Source organism: Schistocerca gregaria, chromosome 2 (assembly GCF_023897955.1).
Source record: "Schistocerca gregaria isolate iqSchGreg1 chromosome 2, iqSchGreg1.2, whole genome shotgun sequence".
In the NCBI taxonomy this organism is placed as follows: domain Eukaryota; kingdom Metazoa; phylum Arthropoda; class Insecta; order Orthoptera; family Acrididae; genus Schistocerca; species Schistocerca gregaria.
Window position 1 is genome coordinate 168874363 of NC_064921.1, and position 16653 is coordinate 168891015.

Here is a 16653-nt window from a genome sequence, read left to right on the forward strand (position 1 = left end):
TCCTCCTTCAACAGCTGTGTGTATAACGTGCGTTTATCGTAAGACTCCTCTAATTAATCGTTTATTACTAGAAGCTTTTAATGATCATAATCTCGATAAAACAAAAGCTCCAGACATGAAACGACCGAATAGTCTCAGGAAGCCAGTAAATTTTACCCCATGTTTTCGTCTCATTACAAATTTAACCATCTTCTTAGACATTGTACGTTCACCTCTAAAGGGAACTTGTAGCGTTATAGATCTTGAAATTCAAAACGATTCAGCAAGATTAGTTTCAAATTAGGCCCAAGTTGCTAGCCGCTCAAAAATATATTGCACCCGTGAGAATGCGGCGCCATTGGGAATGTTCTCTGTCACAGAACGAGTTAGTCACTGTCTGTAGGGTGCTGGAAATAGTTCTGACCGCTGTCATGGGTTTGGAAGCTATTTCTACAGTAATGGCTGTGTGAGCCAACTACCAAGAGTCACATACCAGACACATGAATGTTATCTCTAGTAACATCCTTCTGTGGAGACTGCCTCCTCTCCAGGAAGTACTGTATTGTATTGTATCGACAAATCCATTTCGTAAAGACTGACACCTGACTTTGAACTCATATTTTTCTTACATTCCTTCTCCTGCATGAGTAAATCCATAGATTTCTAAGGCCATCTAAATGACTTGACCTGCCCATACCACTTGGTTCCCAGGTAGATACAACATAAAGACTGTCAGAAAGTAAAACAGTCTCTCTGGCCTCAGTAGCCACAGACTATGTTCATGCGTGTGTGAGTTGTGTTTTCATGTTTTGTTGTGCATATCTGCAACTCAGCATCTCTGCTGTATAGTAAGTACCAGCTATCCTTTTCTACGAGATGCACATGAGGATCTTCACCTTATACCAATATCATCTCGGTCAGCTGCCACAGCACATAGGTCTTGCCCATGTTGTCTACATTTAAACAGCCCTTTCTGAAACCACTCTGATGACCACCAGTTACTTCTGCAAACAGCTAGACTCTATCCAGTAGACAGCTGGACAGGATCTTTTAGTAGACTTTCAGGAGGGTGATTCTTCTGTAGTTGGTGTAGCCCATTTTGACACCTTTCTTGTGTATAATGAAGACAGTCACTGTTTCCATTCTTCTGGAATCTCCTCCACAATTCAGACCCTCTTGATTAGTTGGTGAATTCCCTTGTGGAGTCAGAGTCTCAGTCTCGTCCCTCCAGCCTGAAAGACTTCTGCCTGGGGTCCTTTTTGTCCTGAAATTTTTGTCCTTCTTTGGCTTCATTGTCTGGTTATTTATTTCTTCTAGTGTAAGTGGCAGATAATTTAAATCTACAGTGTCATAAGGTTGGAGGTTACAATAATTTCAGTTATAAATACTCCTGTGATTTTCATTAAAGTTACAGACTCAGTTGTTTTTCAATGTTTCAACACTTATTTGTAAGGTAAAGCTGTCACCCCCAAAGGTTGGTGTGAACACCACACTGGTTTACTAAGTACAGTCTATGCTGTTTCCGTGCTCCGATGGTCTCCTCAGATCTTCAAACTAACGTACCCAGTTAGTTATACTGAGACCTACAGTTTAAGGTGAATTCCCAACTGCAGTGCAGCTCGGCACTCTTCATGTCAGCTGCCTTTGGAGAGGTGAAAGAATTGATGAATGGCAGATAACAATTCTAGAACTGACTAGGCTCAAACTGCAAAGCTTTGAATCTGTAATTTGACACTTTGCCATTGAGCTACTGAGTCATGTAGTGAAGTATAAACAATATATGGTATGACTAGTAACACAAATTCCATCTTACAATGAAATAATATTTGTAAAGGAAAAGACACCCTTGAGCAGTGGCAAAGCTAATGGATTAATTGTGGGTGAGCTTACCTTACACATGTAGGAGATCCGCGTGATGATTCTTCTTGGCAGCAAAGTTACCAATCATATTATCTTTAAATTTCTGATCGCTTGTAAGTTGTTTTGCCAACTTTTTTTGCATGAGAATGATGCAGAGAATTGTACCCATCATTTGATAGGCTTTCCTACTTTGTTATAAATATTTTGACTTTCTGATGGTAAATACCATATTTATTTTAGTCAATATACAATTATTTCTGTGTAAAGGCAAAGCAAGAAAAGGAATCAAGTTTATTAAGAATGCTAAGAAAATAAGAAGCACTGTTGAACAACTATGTATCCCAATGTTTATTTTCTGTGGTTACATTTTGGAAAACATTTTTCAACCCATGGTATTTAAGATATATTATCTGAACAGCTTGTAAATTTAAATTACAATGTGTAGGACATGTTGGAGACAGTCTGAGTCCTTTAAGAGTTGTGTTCTCATTGAGGTCTTTCTAAAAACTAAATGGAGTGTAACAAGATAGTAAATGACCCCCTAACTGATTTCATGTTTTTAGAACAATGTAACAGCACTAGATTAAATTTATGAGCTTAACAGTGCAAAAATATAGCTTATGAACATTTTTGTTTAACATAATTTTGGACCCCTCCATGTTTACCTGCCATTACTGAGGCTCCACCTTATGTTTGGATCAAATCCATTGAGTAAAATTTCTGATACACCCTTAACAGTTTTGTAACTAGAAACATTGTGAAAACAAATAGATCTTTCTCCTACAGTTGCCAGGGGAGGGCAGAGTGAAATGTGGTGGTGAAGACCCAGTTATGCTTGAGAGTGCCAAGAAAACTTCATTGACAATCATATTTATTAGGTACTAATATAGGACTGTCTTCGAAAGTGCCGTGCCATAGTCAGGCTGGCTGAGCAGTACCTTTTCAGCAGTGGAACTCCGGCATGCACTTGACCTGTAGCACCACTAGTACAGCAAAGCATCAGGTGGTGACTGTTACGGTACATCACAGGGCAGCCATTGACATGCAGACCGTGGCAGCCTCCAGCTCTACATATCAATCTCCAAAATGCTCACAATGATGTAAAAGATTTGCACATAAGTTTCTCACCCCAAGTCCAACTGAAGTACTCACTGGTATGAAGGGGCCAGTTCTCAGCCCCCATTTAGGAGACAGAAGCCACCAGCATTGGTGTCTGTCACAGGAACAGTACGTGCAGCTGCAATGATCCCTCCCCTCCCCTCTGGAAGGCAGATGATGGACCGTGTCCAGGTCACACAGGTCAAGCCTCCAGCAGTCCAGAAGGATGATGGCAGCCTCTGCACCCCCATCAAAAGTTGACAGTAGCAGCGTCCTTCCAGCCAGACTCGTGGTTCCACTGGTTTGACCCCCATAGCCTCCCCTCTCACTGGATAGCTGCAACTGAAACTAGGGCTGAAACTATGCACTGGTCAGTTGGCAATCAGTGTTCAGCAATCACACATTTGTAAAGAAGTGTGGGATATTTATGGTGGTGCTTCCAGTGCACTCTGTGGTGGTGGGGGCAGCTATCACATTATGTGTCCAGGTTTTTCCTCACTGTCGACACTGCTAGTGACTTCACCTTTCAGAGGCTCTTTTCTGCTAGCCCGACACCCGAATACTTAGTGTTGCATTATATGCAGCCTTCCATATGAAGCTCTGCTTTGTCACTAGTATGACGGTATATCTTGGCTTCCATGATGTTATGACGCTTCACTTCCAGACTTGGCACTCAATCATTTCCCTATCGTGTGATAGTCTCCATGTTTGCCAAAACTCATTCTACATTTCCCCCTTACTGGCAATCTACTGGTTATTAACACAGGCTTTGGGGAGCTGCCACAGTGAAACTTCGATGAACTTTTAGAGTCTGCCTGGGGCGTAACTCTGTGATCATTAATGACATTGGTAACTGAATCTATCTCCCCCCCCCCCCCCCCCCCCCCCCCCCCCAAGATCCAGGGTCATAATATTTCAGAACAACCCAGAGGTTTGGTTTGGGAGAGAGGATTATTCATGCTGAAACATGCAGAGAAACATAGACAAGTGTGTGATTGATTTTATTACATTGGAGGTGCACAGTAAGTCTTCTGCTGTACTCAGTGATTACACTGCACAGCGTGCGTAGGTGAGCACTAGTCGCAAATGCCAGAATCTGCAGTGGCAGTGCCCGGTACCCCAGCCTTGCAGAAGTAGCACTCCTATTCACACCATGGGTAAGTAGCTGCCACTTGCGTTAGCTGTGCCCGATAGCCTGGAACATGGCTGACTGCTCCATCAAACGCAACTCATTGACTCCATTGACTCCATATAGAGCGCTGAAGGGAAGCAGCCGACCTCCGCCATCGTAATGAGCCTTAGCAGCTCCAGCCCATCTGCCCAGAGCAGCTCATTCAGTGTCTGCAGCTGCAACTTGAAAAGTTGTCACTTTCTCCAGTTCTAGATGCAGACAGAATGGCAACATGACTGCCCCTTTGAGCCTCTGGGCTTGCTTGGTTATATGTCTTTTCCGTACATCTCTGATGTAGTTCCTCTGGAGAGGACAAGTGGGATGCTCTTCCATAATTACATCATCAGCTTTTCTCAGTCTGCTGTAGCCCGTACACACAGGTCACTAGGCGCTGTTGTAGCTGCAATGTATGTGTTCTTCAAAGCACTTCAGTGCCCTGTGCTTCTCTGGTTACTTCACATTTCTATACAGTGACTGCCAGGCAATGCCTTCCAACAAGCAGGAGCAGCGTAACCTGCCTCGCAGAATCGTTTGCAAAATATCAATATTGCCCGTGCCTACCATCTGATGTGCCAGTTGCTCCCCATACTACTGCTACCAGCCATAACTGTATGAGATTTACAAGAATCTCCCAAACCCACACCTCTTCTTATTTGTTGCACACCAGTTCGTTTTGAATTGTGCTTATTGTTCCTTTGAACAAAGAAGTTCTGTGCAAGTGATCATGAACAAACTGTTGTGTTGTAGACAAAAGTTCCAATAATTCAAGTTAATTCTCTTTGCTGGAACTTTCATCTTAGAAGAGCTATCGGGATTCAAGTTCTTGCTTGCCCAAGAAACAGACATCATCGATGAGTCTCTTGGTTATGAGTCTATTTTGTTTCAGAATCTCATTACGTTTTATGGCTAGAAGTTTGGCCCAGCAGAAATTGGATGTTCAATTTGTCCATGACATAACAACTGAAAAACCTTGATTCAGAAGGTCCTTGTTTAATTCTGATGTCCCCCGGCATTTCTGTCAAAACTTTTTGTCCCACATAGTGTAATAATATAGTTTATTTCCACAGAGCAGCCTGTATGCCAAGCATACTTTTTACATCAACAAAATAGAAATAGCTTTACTTTCCCATAAACTATTTTAATGTAAGAGTAGTGTGAACTGCTTACCTTTATAAGCATACTTTTTCGTAAGTCCAGCTTGAAAATGGTTTGTGAAATAAAGACACAAGGGTTCTCTCTGCACAAATCATAATATAATGAGTTAATCATGTAAGCCCATGAATTATACTACTAAAACAGGTTTTGTTAATCAAGGACTGAACAGAACATGAAATGACACAGAATTTCACAGATGAGGCAAGCCTCAGTCTCATGCTCCTGCAATGCGTGTGACTGTCTGCCATTCTGCCAGCTGCCATGTGGAAACAAGAGGCTATTTGTAGAAGCCTCCAGTGAACTGTTAAACTGGATAGCATGAAAAATGCGGAGAACTTTCAACTTATGGATGGTTTGAATGAAGCTGCAATAACACACAAAACATTTACACTGTTTTCGGTGCATTGTTAGCTTCTAACTCTTAGGTTCTCTTCAAATCTTTGTGTTGGGTAAGCTTCAACAGCCTCTGAAGAGCTTCTCCACTGCTTATGAGTAACAACCCAAGACAGAGAGAGAAAGCACTTCTGTCCAACAACTACAATACTTCAGCACGTCACAAGACTAGGATAGCTTCAAATCATCTACTGACTATTGATGTGGCAAATGATTGCAAATTGGAAAATACAGCTGATATCAGTCCATCTGATTGTGGCTAATTGTGAGCGTCTGTCTCGTCAATGAATGCACGCTGGCACACACTGGGCTTCTTACATGTCACAAAATGGTTTTCTGAGAGTTCTCTAATTATGGAGAAACTGCTGGCATCAGAGTCAACTGCTGTAGGCAACATATTTCTGTTCAGAATTTGCTCTTCAATCATATGCATCCATTTGTTTTGCCTGCAACATTATGGAAAATACCTGTTGCGTCAGCAAGACATTACACAACTTCATCACTCTTTTGAGAATGATCTACAGACTTGAGCATATTTGTGTCATCCCCCAGGGAGCTTGAGTTAATTCCTATTGAAAACATTTGTAACACCACTGAATGTGATATTCATCCTCTGGATACAACTCTTAAAATGTCTATGAGGTTCTTTAGCAGATATGGAAAAGGATAGCTCCATAAACGGGTTTGGAGTCTCAAGGAGTCCCACATAGTGAAGGGTAAAAACTATGAAAGAGATGGAAGTCAATGCCATATACTACTAGATGGAGATGGATGTGTGTACTTCACTTGCTCGTGAGATGAATTGAATTGAATTTTATTTGATCCTGTAGGATTATGTGGTGTCCAGTGAATGTACATGTAATATAGAACATGAAAATTCATTGCCACATACTTCCTGAGCATTTTTCTTACATTCTAACACCATTGTAAGTAACAATATATACAGATTTAATATGATAAGTACTCTTTAACACTGTAAAATTCCTTTTCTGCAAGATAGTCTTTGAGGTTCTTTGAAAACTTAGTCATGTACGTTGTCACACAATTTTGTAGGCAAACTTCTTAGTAGTTTGATACCTGAGTACCAGGGACCTTTCTAAAGCATTGTCAGTTGGTGGGATATGCTTCATATGTCATTCTTCCTCCATGTGTTGTTGGTGTGTACACTGGCATTTGTAGTCCACTTTGCACTATCTTTTGTGGCATATATTTCAGTTATGCACAAGGATGTAAAAGTGAAGATGCCTAGTCTTTTGAAGCAGTTTTTGCATGTTTCAGACGTCTTTCTTCTTAATATGACCCTGATTGCTTTTGGTAATGCGAACACCCTTCTTATTTCTCGAATGTTTGAGTTTCCCCACACTATAATTTCATATTGCAGGTGTGGTTGGGTCCGTGATATACTGTGTACAGATGTGTACATAATTTGTAACATGTATTCAATCATCATCATCATCATTTAAGACTGATTATGCCTTTCAGCGTTCAGTCTGGAGCATAGCCCCCTTATAAAATTCCTCCACGATCCCCTATTCAGTACTAACATTGGTGCCTTTTCTTATGTTAAACCTATTACTTCAAAATCATTCTTAATCGAATCCAGGTACCTTCTCCATGGTCTGCCCCGACTCCTCCTACCCTCTACTGCTGAACCCATGAGTCTCTTGGGTAACCTTGCTTCTCCCATGCGTGTAACATGACCCCACCATCTAAGCCTGTTCACCCTGACTGCTACATCTAGAGAGTTCATTCCCAGTTTTTCTTTGATTTCCCCATTGTGGACACCCTCCTGCCATTGTTACCATCTACTAGTACCTGCAATCATCCTAGCTACTTTCATATCCGTAACCTCAACCTTGTTGATAAGGTAACCTGAATCCACCCAGCTTTCGCTCCCATACAACAAAGTTGGTCGAAAGATTGAACGGTGCATGTATTCAAAAATAAAATTAATCATAGAAAGAAAGCAGAGGGAGACCAAGAAGTGCTTCTATACAAACAACAAAAATGAAGTAGAACAGAAAGCAAAATTTAACAGAAATAATTTTCTTTTGTATGTGATACTTAAATCTGCAGCCACCTCAGTACAATAAAGAAAACACAAGAGAGTAGGGACTAATTCAAACCTATGAATAAAGGAACAGAAGTAATGCTGTTTCACTACATTCTACAGGCTAGTGAAACAAGTACAGCAACTAGCAGAAATGAAATAAATAAGAAAAGCTGGCATGGTCATGAAGATCGTTCAGAAGCCATATGCTCACCAATGGCAGGTGTCAAGACAAATCATTTACAAACTAAATGTAACATGTGCTAACGCCTTAATCTGATAACATAATGTTCCTGGAATCCATATAACATCATTTTACATTTAACCTGACCTCATATGATGTCATACAAACTACAGAGTTACTCTGGTTCAATAACATTTTATAATGATCGACGTAATAACGTTTTATGATGATCACTTTTCCAGAGCAAATACGAGATGTCTTTTACAGTCTTTACCCCTAGTGATCATCCCTTGATGTCATTTATATTCCCTTTCCCTCCCTGTAGCTACATCTCATTCCTAATGATTCCCTGCTGCTGCCTACATCAATTCAGAAAAGCACCCCTTTCACTAGCAAAGACAAAGCCTCAAGCAACATACTGATTGGATGTTTATTGCAATAAAATGTGCTGCTACAAATTTATTGTCTTGCTCATATAGAATGATACCAGTTTCTCCACTTAACAATATGTGGTACTTCCATTCTCACATCCATCACAATTCAATTATGAATCATTGTACAGTGTATTAAGTGTTTCTCCAAAGGAAGGCACAGAACCACAATGAAATTTTCAAGTTTGGATAACATGCATCACTGTCAGCTGCAAACTTTTGCACAGGCTTTTATGGAGGTATGACTACCAACCAGCTTTCAGCTTGAAGGGATGGATACCACCAAATTGTGGCCGAGAGTGTAGTTAGCCATACAGGAGTAAAGGCTGCCTCTCAGCTGGTGGTATCTGGATATTGACCCCCTCCATCCATACCAACTTTTCTGAATTGTATGAATGGAAAATATCCCTCCAGCACATTCTTCAGTTCCACAACTCGTAATCTCCATGATCTCCATCTACACTAGGTTTGGTTCCACACCCACCCTCTACCCCAGTTTCCTCTTCTCCATGCCAACAGCTTTTTGCCATTTTACCTATGTTTCAGTTATCTGTCTATTAATGAACGTCCTTATCTTTCTCTGTTGTCTATCAAACTCTTCTCCATGTTACTAGACTATTGCATCCATTTTCTTCATTTGCCACATAACTACAATTTTGCTAGCAGCAGTGCAAGCCATTTGTTTCATGCTTGTACTCCATTCTCTTATTGCCCCTCCCTTCCTTAGTTGTCACCACCCCTTCCCTTCAACTCTCCCTTCCTTTGCCATTCTTCCTCTCCTGACCAACTCCACAATTTCTGTCTCTGGATGTGTTGCAGTGCTGGCTGAATGAACCACACGTGTTCTGTGGTAACTCAGAGCAGGATATTGTCCAAAAACTTTGTTAGAAATGTAGCTTTATTTACATGCTTGTCTACATTTCGACATCCAAGGATAAAGGGAGTGGTTAATTTTTCTTTAATTTGAAATGCATCTGTTAACCACAGAAAAAGTTTCTACAAGATACATTTTCTAGTGTAGACTTTTCATTGCAATCACAAGAGCAGGTTTTGATTGTATTAATGATTAAGAGAATAATATTTTAGGCAAAAAGTAATAAAGCAAGTATTTATTTCCATTAATTTTACATCTTTCTATAATTACAAATGTACACAATTAATTTTTTGTGGTTGATCTGACATTTCTTTTCACATTCAACAATATGTTCTTATATACCATAAAACAATTTTTCAGATCCCTCAACAATGATTAATACAAGTCAATAAGAATGTTTTCTGACATTTTCTGTGAATAACACAGCTTTTTTTCCACTTCTGAGGCACTGTTGATTGTTTTGATGTCCTAATAAAATGAAAAACCCACTAGAAGGAAAAAAATATATATACACACACACATACAGTGTAATTCATGCCTAATATACCCTTCTGTTATTTATTGTGAAACAAATGAATTTTTGTCCTGTATTATATACGGAACTCTCTCTTCTTCAATTCGTGCTGTAATATTTATGTTGTTATTTAAAGATCTGTAGACAGATACTAAAAATCTTAAGTGGCATTTAACCATTCAGGTCATATTGCCCCGTGCTGAACTTCTCTGTTTTACTGTTTCTAAAAAGACGATATTTATTGTGCTTCTGACAAAATGAAACAGTGAACTGAGAAATGTGATTCAAAATTCATTTTTATTTCTCTCTTTTATTGCCACCACACAACAGAGCAATGCCTCCAACACATTTACTAAAATAACTGGTGATATGAGAGTAGTATTCAGATACATGGATTAACTAGCTGTTCTAATGATAATATATTAACTTTCACTTTGCACACAAAGCACTGAACATCAGTTTAAGACTTCAGCACCCAATAACTTGATTTTGTAAACTAATCAAAACTTAAGTCTTTGAAGACTGGCTGAACTGTTCCAAATAATGCCTTGTCCTAGAACACCTCATATGGTGATGACCCCTGCATACGCAATTTTCAGTTATTTGTAGAATGAGGTCTTATAGTATTCTTGGCATATAGGAGACCAGTTTAGTTTATAGTGTTTAATTTCGTCTTCAGTGTTCCCAAAACTATCAGGAAGGTGTGAGAGTTATAGCACCAGAAATACAGAAAAGTGGTTTTGTAAATTGTCATCTTCCAATTATGGACTAACTGCAATCCTCAAAATTCAAGAATGAGAAGTAAACATCCTGAAGCTCATCATCTAAGGATGGTCAAGAATAAGATTTAACATCCACACTTTTCTACATTGAGAATGGTTATATGTGCAAGTTACCGTGATATCTTTAAAGCGTTCCTCACATTACCCAAAGCTGAGGCTGATGAAACTCTGAATGCTGTTGCATTCCAATTGAACATTCTCCTTTATACTTTACTGTCACTGTCCATGATTATCTCCACTGTGAGTTACTGGGATGGTGGGTCAGTAGAGGCTCATTGCATTTGTGGAATATGATACCGAATGACCTTTTTCCTTAGACTTACTTCTGTGGAATTATGTCAAGTTCCTTGTTTAGGATGAAAATCACAAGTGTGCATCAATTGCATAAAATAATGATTAAAGTGCACAGTACTGTCGTAACTGTTACTCAGCAGACAGTTTTTTGCACTCTGGCAGAAGTTTTTTCTTTGTAGAGCAGAAGAATGATCATATTGAACTTGATTGACTTATATACGACAAAAATTACTTCTTTTTTTTGCACACACACTTTATTGCCCAATCTTTGAAGTAATAGTTAATCATAGAAACTACCAGGAAATGTTTACAATACACCATCCTATCTTTGCATACTGAGTACCAGTTTTCCATTCTTGCTCTTTATTACTAACACATTTGCTCAATGTATGATCTATGACAACACACTGATTTCTGGCTGTTAATCAATCCATCACACAGACATATTTCTCAGGAGCTCATTCTCAAAATTACATATTACTTGTACTAAGAATTGATTTCAGAAAAAAGTCAAATTTTAAAGAAATGACTGCAAACACTATATCTGCAGAATCCATTTCTTACATGTGCAACTGCATCAGACTTGATTGTAAAAATAATTTTAATTAAATATTGAGGAGAGCAAACATAGCTCATAGTTCAGAAAAATGCATATCACCCCTTGTTGAAAAAATAATAATAATAAAATAAAATGTCAACTGAACCGTAAGGTAGTAACTGTTAACAAGAGTCCAATGCTAAAGAAATAAAAACAGTGATATAACAATTGATCCTCTTGTAGAAGGCACCTTGTGCAGTAACTCTTGCAGAATTATGTCAGTTCAAATAATGGATCTATGAAAGTGAACTCAGGTGCCAACTGGCATTTTGTTGGAACTCTTTCTTCTTCTTCCTCCTCCTCCTCCTCCTCTTCCTCTTCCTCTCCCCCCCCCCCCCCCCTCCGTCACTGAGCCTGTCAAAACATCTCCAAACAATAATGTGTACTACTAAACATGAGGAAAGATAAAGCCCATAGATATTAAGGAAGTGTGGTTGAAAAGTTAGCAAAAAATAAGAGTAAGTAAGCTGAATTCCATAACTAAAACTGTTTAGGATCATTATTTTTGTGTATTCAGAGAGCTTTTTCATCTCTCATTAATTTTTTTGAATGTAGTCACTGAACATAGTCCACAGTTAAATATACCAGCATTTTAAATTATTATAAAATGTAATAGTAACACAGGTTTAAAATTTTTCATATTAGTCCTTGTAAACCAATAACTATATCAAATATCATGTATATCAGACTCATAAAAACGTTTCTACCAATAAAAATTGTGCACTAAATGCACAGCTTCTTACTGTAATACCAATAAAATTTATGTTGTGAAAACAGTGACAACATATGAAGGAATAAAATATGGAACAAGAAAGGAAAGGATCATCTTATTAAAGTACTATAGCATTATCATGTAGGTAAACAAATTCAACATGAACTAAACAAGGTAATTGCTGATAAAAGTTAATGCCCAAGCATACAAACTTCCAGGATGATAAAATCTTGCTTACACAGGTCATGTCCTTTAGTCAAAATATGTTGCTGGATAAAGTATTAAAATGTTAAAACTAAACTAAATTTTGTTATAGTAAGAACAACTTATGGCATGTTCTGCTTTCTCCATATGATAGTAAGGAAGCAGAACCACTAGAGCCAATTGGAGCTAATTATTTCTGTTGTATCAGACTCCAAAATATTCTCTCATTAGGTAGATATTTCAGGCATTTTTTTTTTCCTGATTGTCACTGAAACTGCTTGTGTATTAATAACATTTTAATCTATACAGAATATCACACCTTCACAAGAAGTGTATCTAAGTACACAGAGCAAAAATCTTTGCCATGTCACTGAAGTGGGTGCAAAATATATTGTCTTTTAAGATAAAATGGTTCACATTTGACTCACTTCTCATTCCTCTTCAGTCCCTTTTCTGATATCCATTTATCCTGATGTGAAACTCATCTCTTCACTAGTGATTCTTGATTATTTAAACATTGCACAGTTGACAGATGATTGTGTAAGCAGTGTCTTTTCTTGTTTCTCCAAAATATTTTCCTTGGTTTTGTCCATAAGAAGAGTTCTGTCAGCTGTGCTAAAATCAATGGCATGCAACACAGTCTTTCACAGTATTAAATGTTATGAAAATATGCCTTTGTTACAACACACTGAATTCTCATTTGACCCCTTCTCTTGTCATAAAATTGTAAACATCGTAAAAGTGGTCTGAGGAACAACTCTCCAGTTGTGACAATGCTGTTGAGTGTAGCACTGAATTTCACATGGAAATGTTGTAGCTGATTTGGGTGTCTGCTCAAGAGATAACATGCTGACTTTTCTGGACCTCATTCAGAGAGTTGATCATTGTAGAAAATGCTGCATCAGCAATTTTCTCCCATGCTTTGATGCACTCTGGAGTCATCTTTGCACTGAGTTTCTCTAGCAGAAATTGAAAGAAATCCTTCTTCAATGCCTGTAACATATGCCAAAAATTACTAATTAATTTTCCTGTATTTGAAATTCAATACTTTGCAAAAATAGTATTCATAATAACACAGCTACAAGGAACAAAAAAGGCAGAGTTCACCACTATTTTATTCCACAGAGATTTTACGGGGTGTTCAGAAATTTCCATTACAAACTTCTTGTAGAAGTGAGTCAGTAAATAATATTTCAAATAGGAACCAAGACCAGAAAACTACTGTTTGGATCGGCTGATGTCATTTAGTGCCTATTCTACCTCTCTGACATGGGTTGTACCTAAAAAATTACTTGTAAAAGTGGTTGCGTTACCAACATGTTTTCAAATGCCTGGACATGAATTCCAGTTCAAAATATTATCTACTCATTCCTCTATGAGTCCTAAAAGTTTCGGACACCCTGAATAATTTTTGTGTGTCTTGAGTTGTCTTGACCAAAAGGTGAAATCAATATGGACAAATCTTTGCAGCATGTTTTTTAAGCAGTTAATTTTTATTATTAATTAGGACAACTAGTGAAATTATCTGATGCTCATCTGAAGGGAATTAAGGCCAAGACAAATTCACAGTCCCTAGTTCTAACTAACATACAGTGACTCAGCATACAGCCTACATACAGCACGTATTTCTGTTGCTCAGCCCTAAGTGTCATGCATAAAAATATTTTTTTAACGTACCATGTGTAAGGTTTCTAAGGTGCCAGATGATATTTGTGAAGCTGATAGTGTGCCAATTTTGAGTGAAAATGTTTCTACAATAATTAACTAAATTTTCGATTAGTATGACATTATAGATGTTTGAAACACATACATCTACACTAGCAAAATGTAGCTGCTGATCAGGAATCTCACTTCTGACTCCATATTTAACTTTTAACTTTCAATGGTAGAAGCTTTTCTAACAGTATCAAACATTTTTACACAGTCTGAGCAGTATGAGAAAACTGAAAACGTTATTGTGGAGTTTCAGCATGCTCCATTGTTGTCAGGCTTGTATTGCTCCCGGAGGCATTCACATACAAAAATGAATACATTAACCAGTTGTTGCAATGTGTGTGCAGATCTGTTAAGTTGGAAAAAATGAATATTTTTGCCTACTTTTATGTATGTTGTAGTTTTGTATGCTTTAGGTTGTTCCTACTTTGCTATCTGCTATTTATATTGTTTTGTTGCAAAATAAATGCTACATTGTAAAATTTCCAATTGTTGCTTCACTTTTGGACACCAGTGTGCATGATGTATACTCTGCATACCACTGAAGTGTATGGCAGAGGATACGAGAGTGGTTTGAAAAGTTCACAGAACAGAAAAAAGTACTTACATCACTGAAAATTTTTTATTTTTCAATCTAGTCTCCTTGTAGAATTATGCACTTTGTCCAACAATGCTCCAGTGCCTTGATCCCATCTTGAAAATGAGTTTCCTCCAGGCCTGCAAAATAGTTGCCAACTCCAGCTATCAATTCTTCGTTTGAAGTGAATCTTCTTCCACCAAGACAAATTTTCAGTTTTGGGAAGAGATGGAAGTCTGACGGAGCCATATCAGGCAAATACGGTGGGTGTGGCAACAATCCATACCTTAGTTCATGTAATTTTGCCATGGCAATGGCACTTATGTGCAGGCGCACATGTCTCAATGGAAGATGACCTCCTTCCTTGCTAAACTTGGCCTTTTTCTCATATCTTTTGTTGCAATTTCTCCTGGATGTTAGCACAGTATTCTCCAGTAATTGTTTGGCCAATGGGGAAATAATCTACAAACAGAATCCCCTTTGCATCCCAGAACACTCATGGCATGACCTTTCCCACCAAAGGAATTTTCTTTGCTTTCTTTGGTGGTGGAGAATCAGCATGTTTCCACTGCTTTGACTGTTGTTTTGTCTCTGGGGTATAGTAGTGCACCCAAGTTTCATCTGTGGTCACAAACCGGTGCAAAAGATCTTGTTTGTTTCTCCTAAAACGGGCCAAACATTGTTCCGATACGTCCATTCTCTTGCGTTTTTGATCCATCGTCAAGAGTCATGGCACCCATCTTGCAGATATTTTTTTTCATTTCTAATTATTCAGTTAAAATGTGATATACCCTTTTAGATGACATCTGGCAAGTGTGAGCAATTTCAGGCACTTTCATTCGGCGATCCTCCAGGAACATTTTGTGCCCTTTTGCAATGATTTCTCAAATTGTGACACATCTTGGCTGACCACTGTGTGGATCATCATGTAAGCTCCCCCAACCAAATTTAAATTCATTTGTCTGTTTGGCAACAGCTGAATATGAAGGAGCAGAGTCCCCTTGAGTATTCTGGAAGTTGGCATGAATGTTCTTTGCTTTCATACATTTCTTTACAAAATACTTAATCACCGCTCGAATCTTGATTTTTTTCCACCTTTGCAAATAACTATGCAGGAACAACAACAGGGTTAAGTCACCACCACAGCTTTCTTTCAAGAGCACTGACATGACATGTGTTTTGCAGGCAGTAGTCCAATGAATATTATGTGAACAACTTGTTGTGCTAGCACTGACCTCATTTCAAACCACCTTTGTACATCTAATTGTACCATTTATTATGGTTTCTTTCTGTTATGATCACATATAGAGCACAGGAAGAATGATTGTTTGAATGCCTTTGTGCATATAATTACTCTGATCTTATCCTCATAATCCTTATGTGAGTAATATGCAGGGGGTTGTTGTATTTTCATAGAGACATCATTTTAAGTTGGTTCTTGAAACTTTGTTGGTAGACTTTCTCAGGATAGTTTATGTCTATCTTCAGGAGTCTGCCAGATCAGTTTCTTCAGTATCTCTGTGACACTTTCCCATGGGCCATACAAATCTGTGACCATTCGTGCTGCCCTTCTCTGTATGTGTTCAATATGGCCTGTTAATCCTATCTGGTATTGGTCCCACCACACACTTGAACAATATTCTACAACTGTTTGTATAAGTGATGGGTAAGCAATCTCCTTTGTAGACTGATTACACTTCCCTGGTGCTCTACCAACAAGCTGAAGTCCACCACCTGATTCGCCCATGAGTGAGTTTATAATACAGTTTAAATGATGCTCTTATTCTCTGATGTGTTGATGCCCGTGACTGTGCTGTGATGTTATTTTTCAACAAGATAATGAGTGACCATGTGTTGCTCATACAGATAGCTGTGTGTCATGATATACACAGTGCAGCCTGACAGAGGAGCTGAAAAACCTGTACTGGCAGATTTGAAGATAGGCACCACCTATCCCACAAAAGCCTACTTACGAAGTTTAAAACAACAGTATTAAATCATAAATCTACTACAGCCCAATATATATCTCTTTCTTAGGCTCTACAAAGATAAGATAAAATGAAT

The 16653-nt window shown here is 38.4% G+C and overlaps 1 protein-coding gene across 1 annotated transcript in view; it reads right to left on the bottom strand.

Moving 5' to 3' along the window:
• Positions 1 to 9415: 9415 nt before the first annotated feature.
• LOC126336605 (globin-1) overlaps positions 9416 to 16653 on the bottom strand; it is a 272338-nt gene continuing 265100 nt past the window's right edge. Inside the window, exon 5 of the mRNA XM_050000470.1 lies at positions 9416 to 13292. Coding sequence (XP_049856427.1) covers positions 13134 to 13292 — 159 coding nt within the window. The 3' untranslated portion in view covers positions 9416 to 13133. The remainder of the gene's footprint in view (positions 13293 to 16653) is intronic.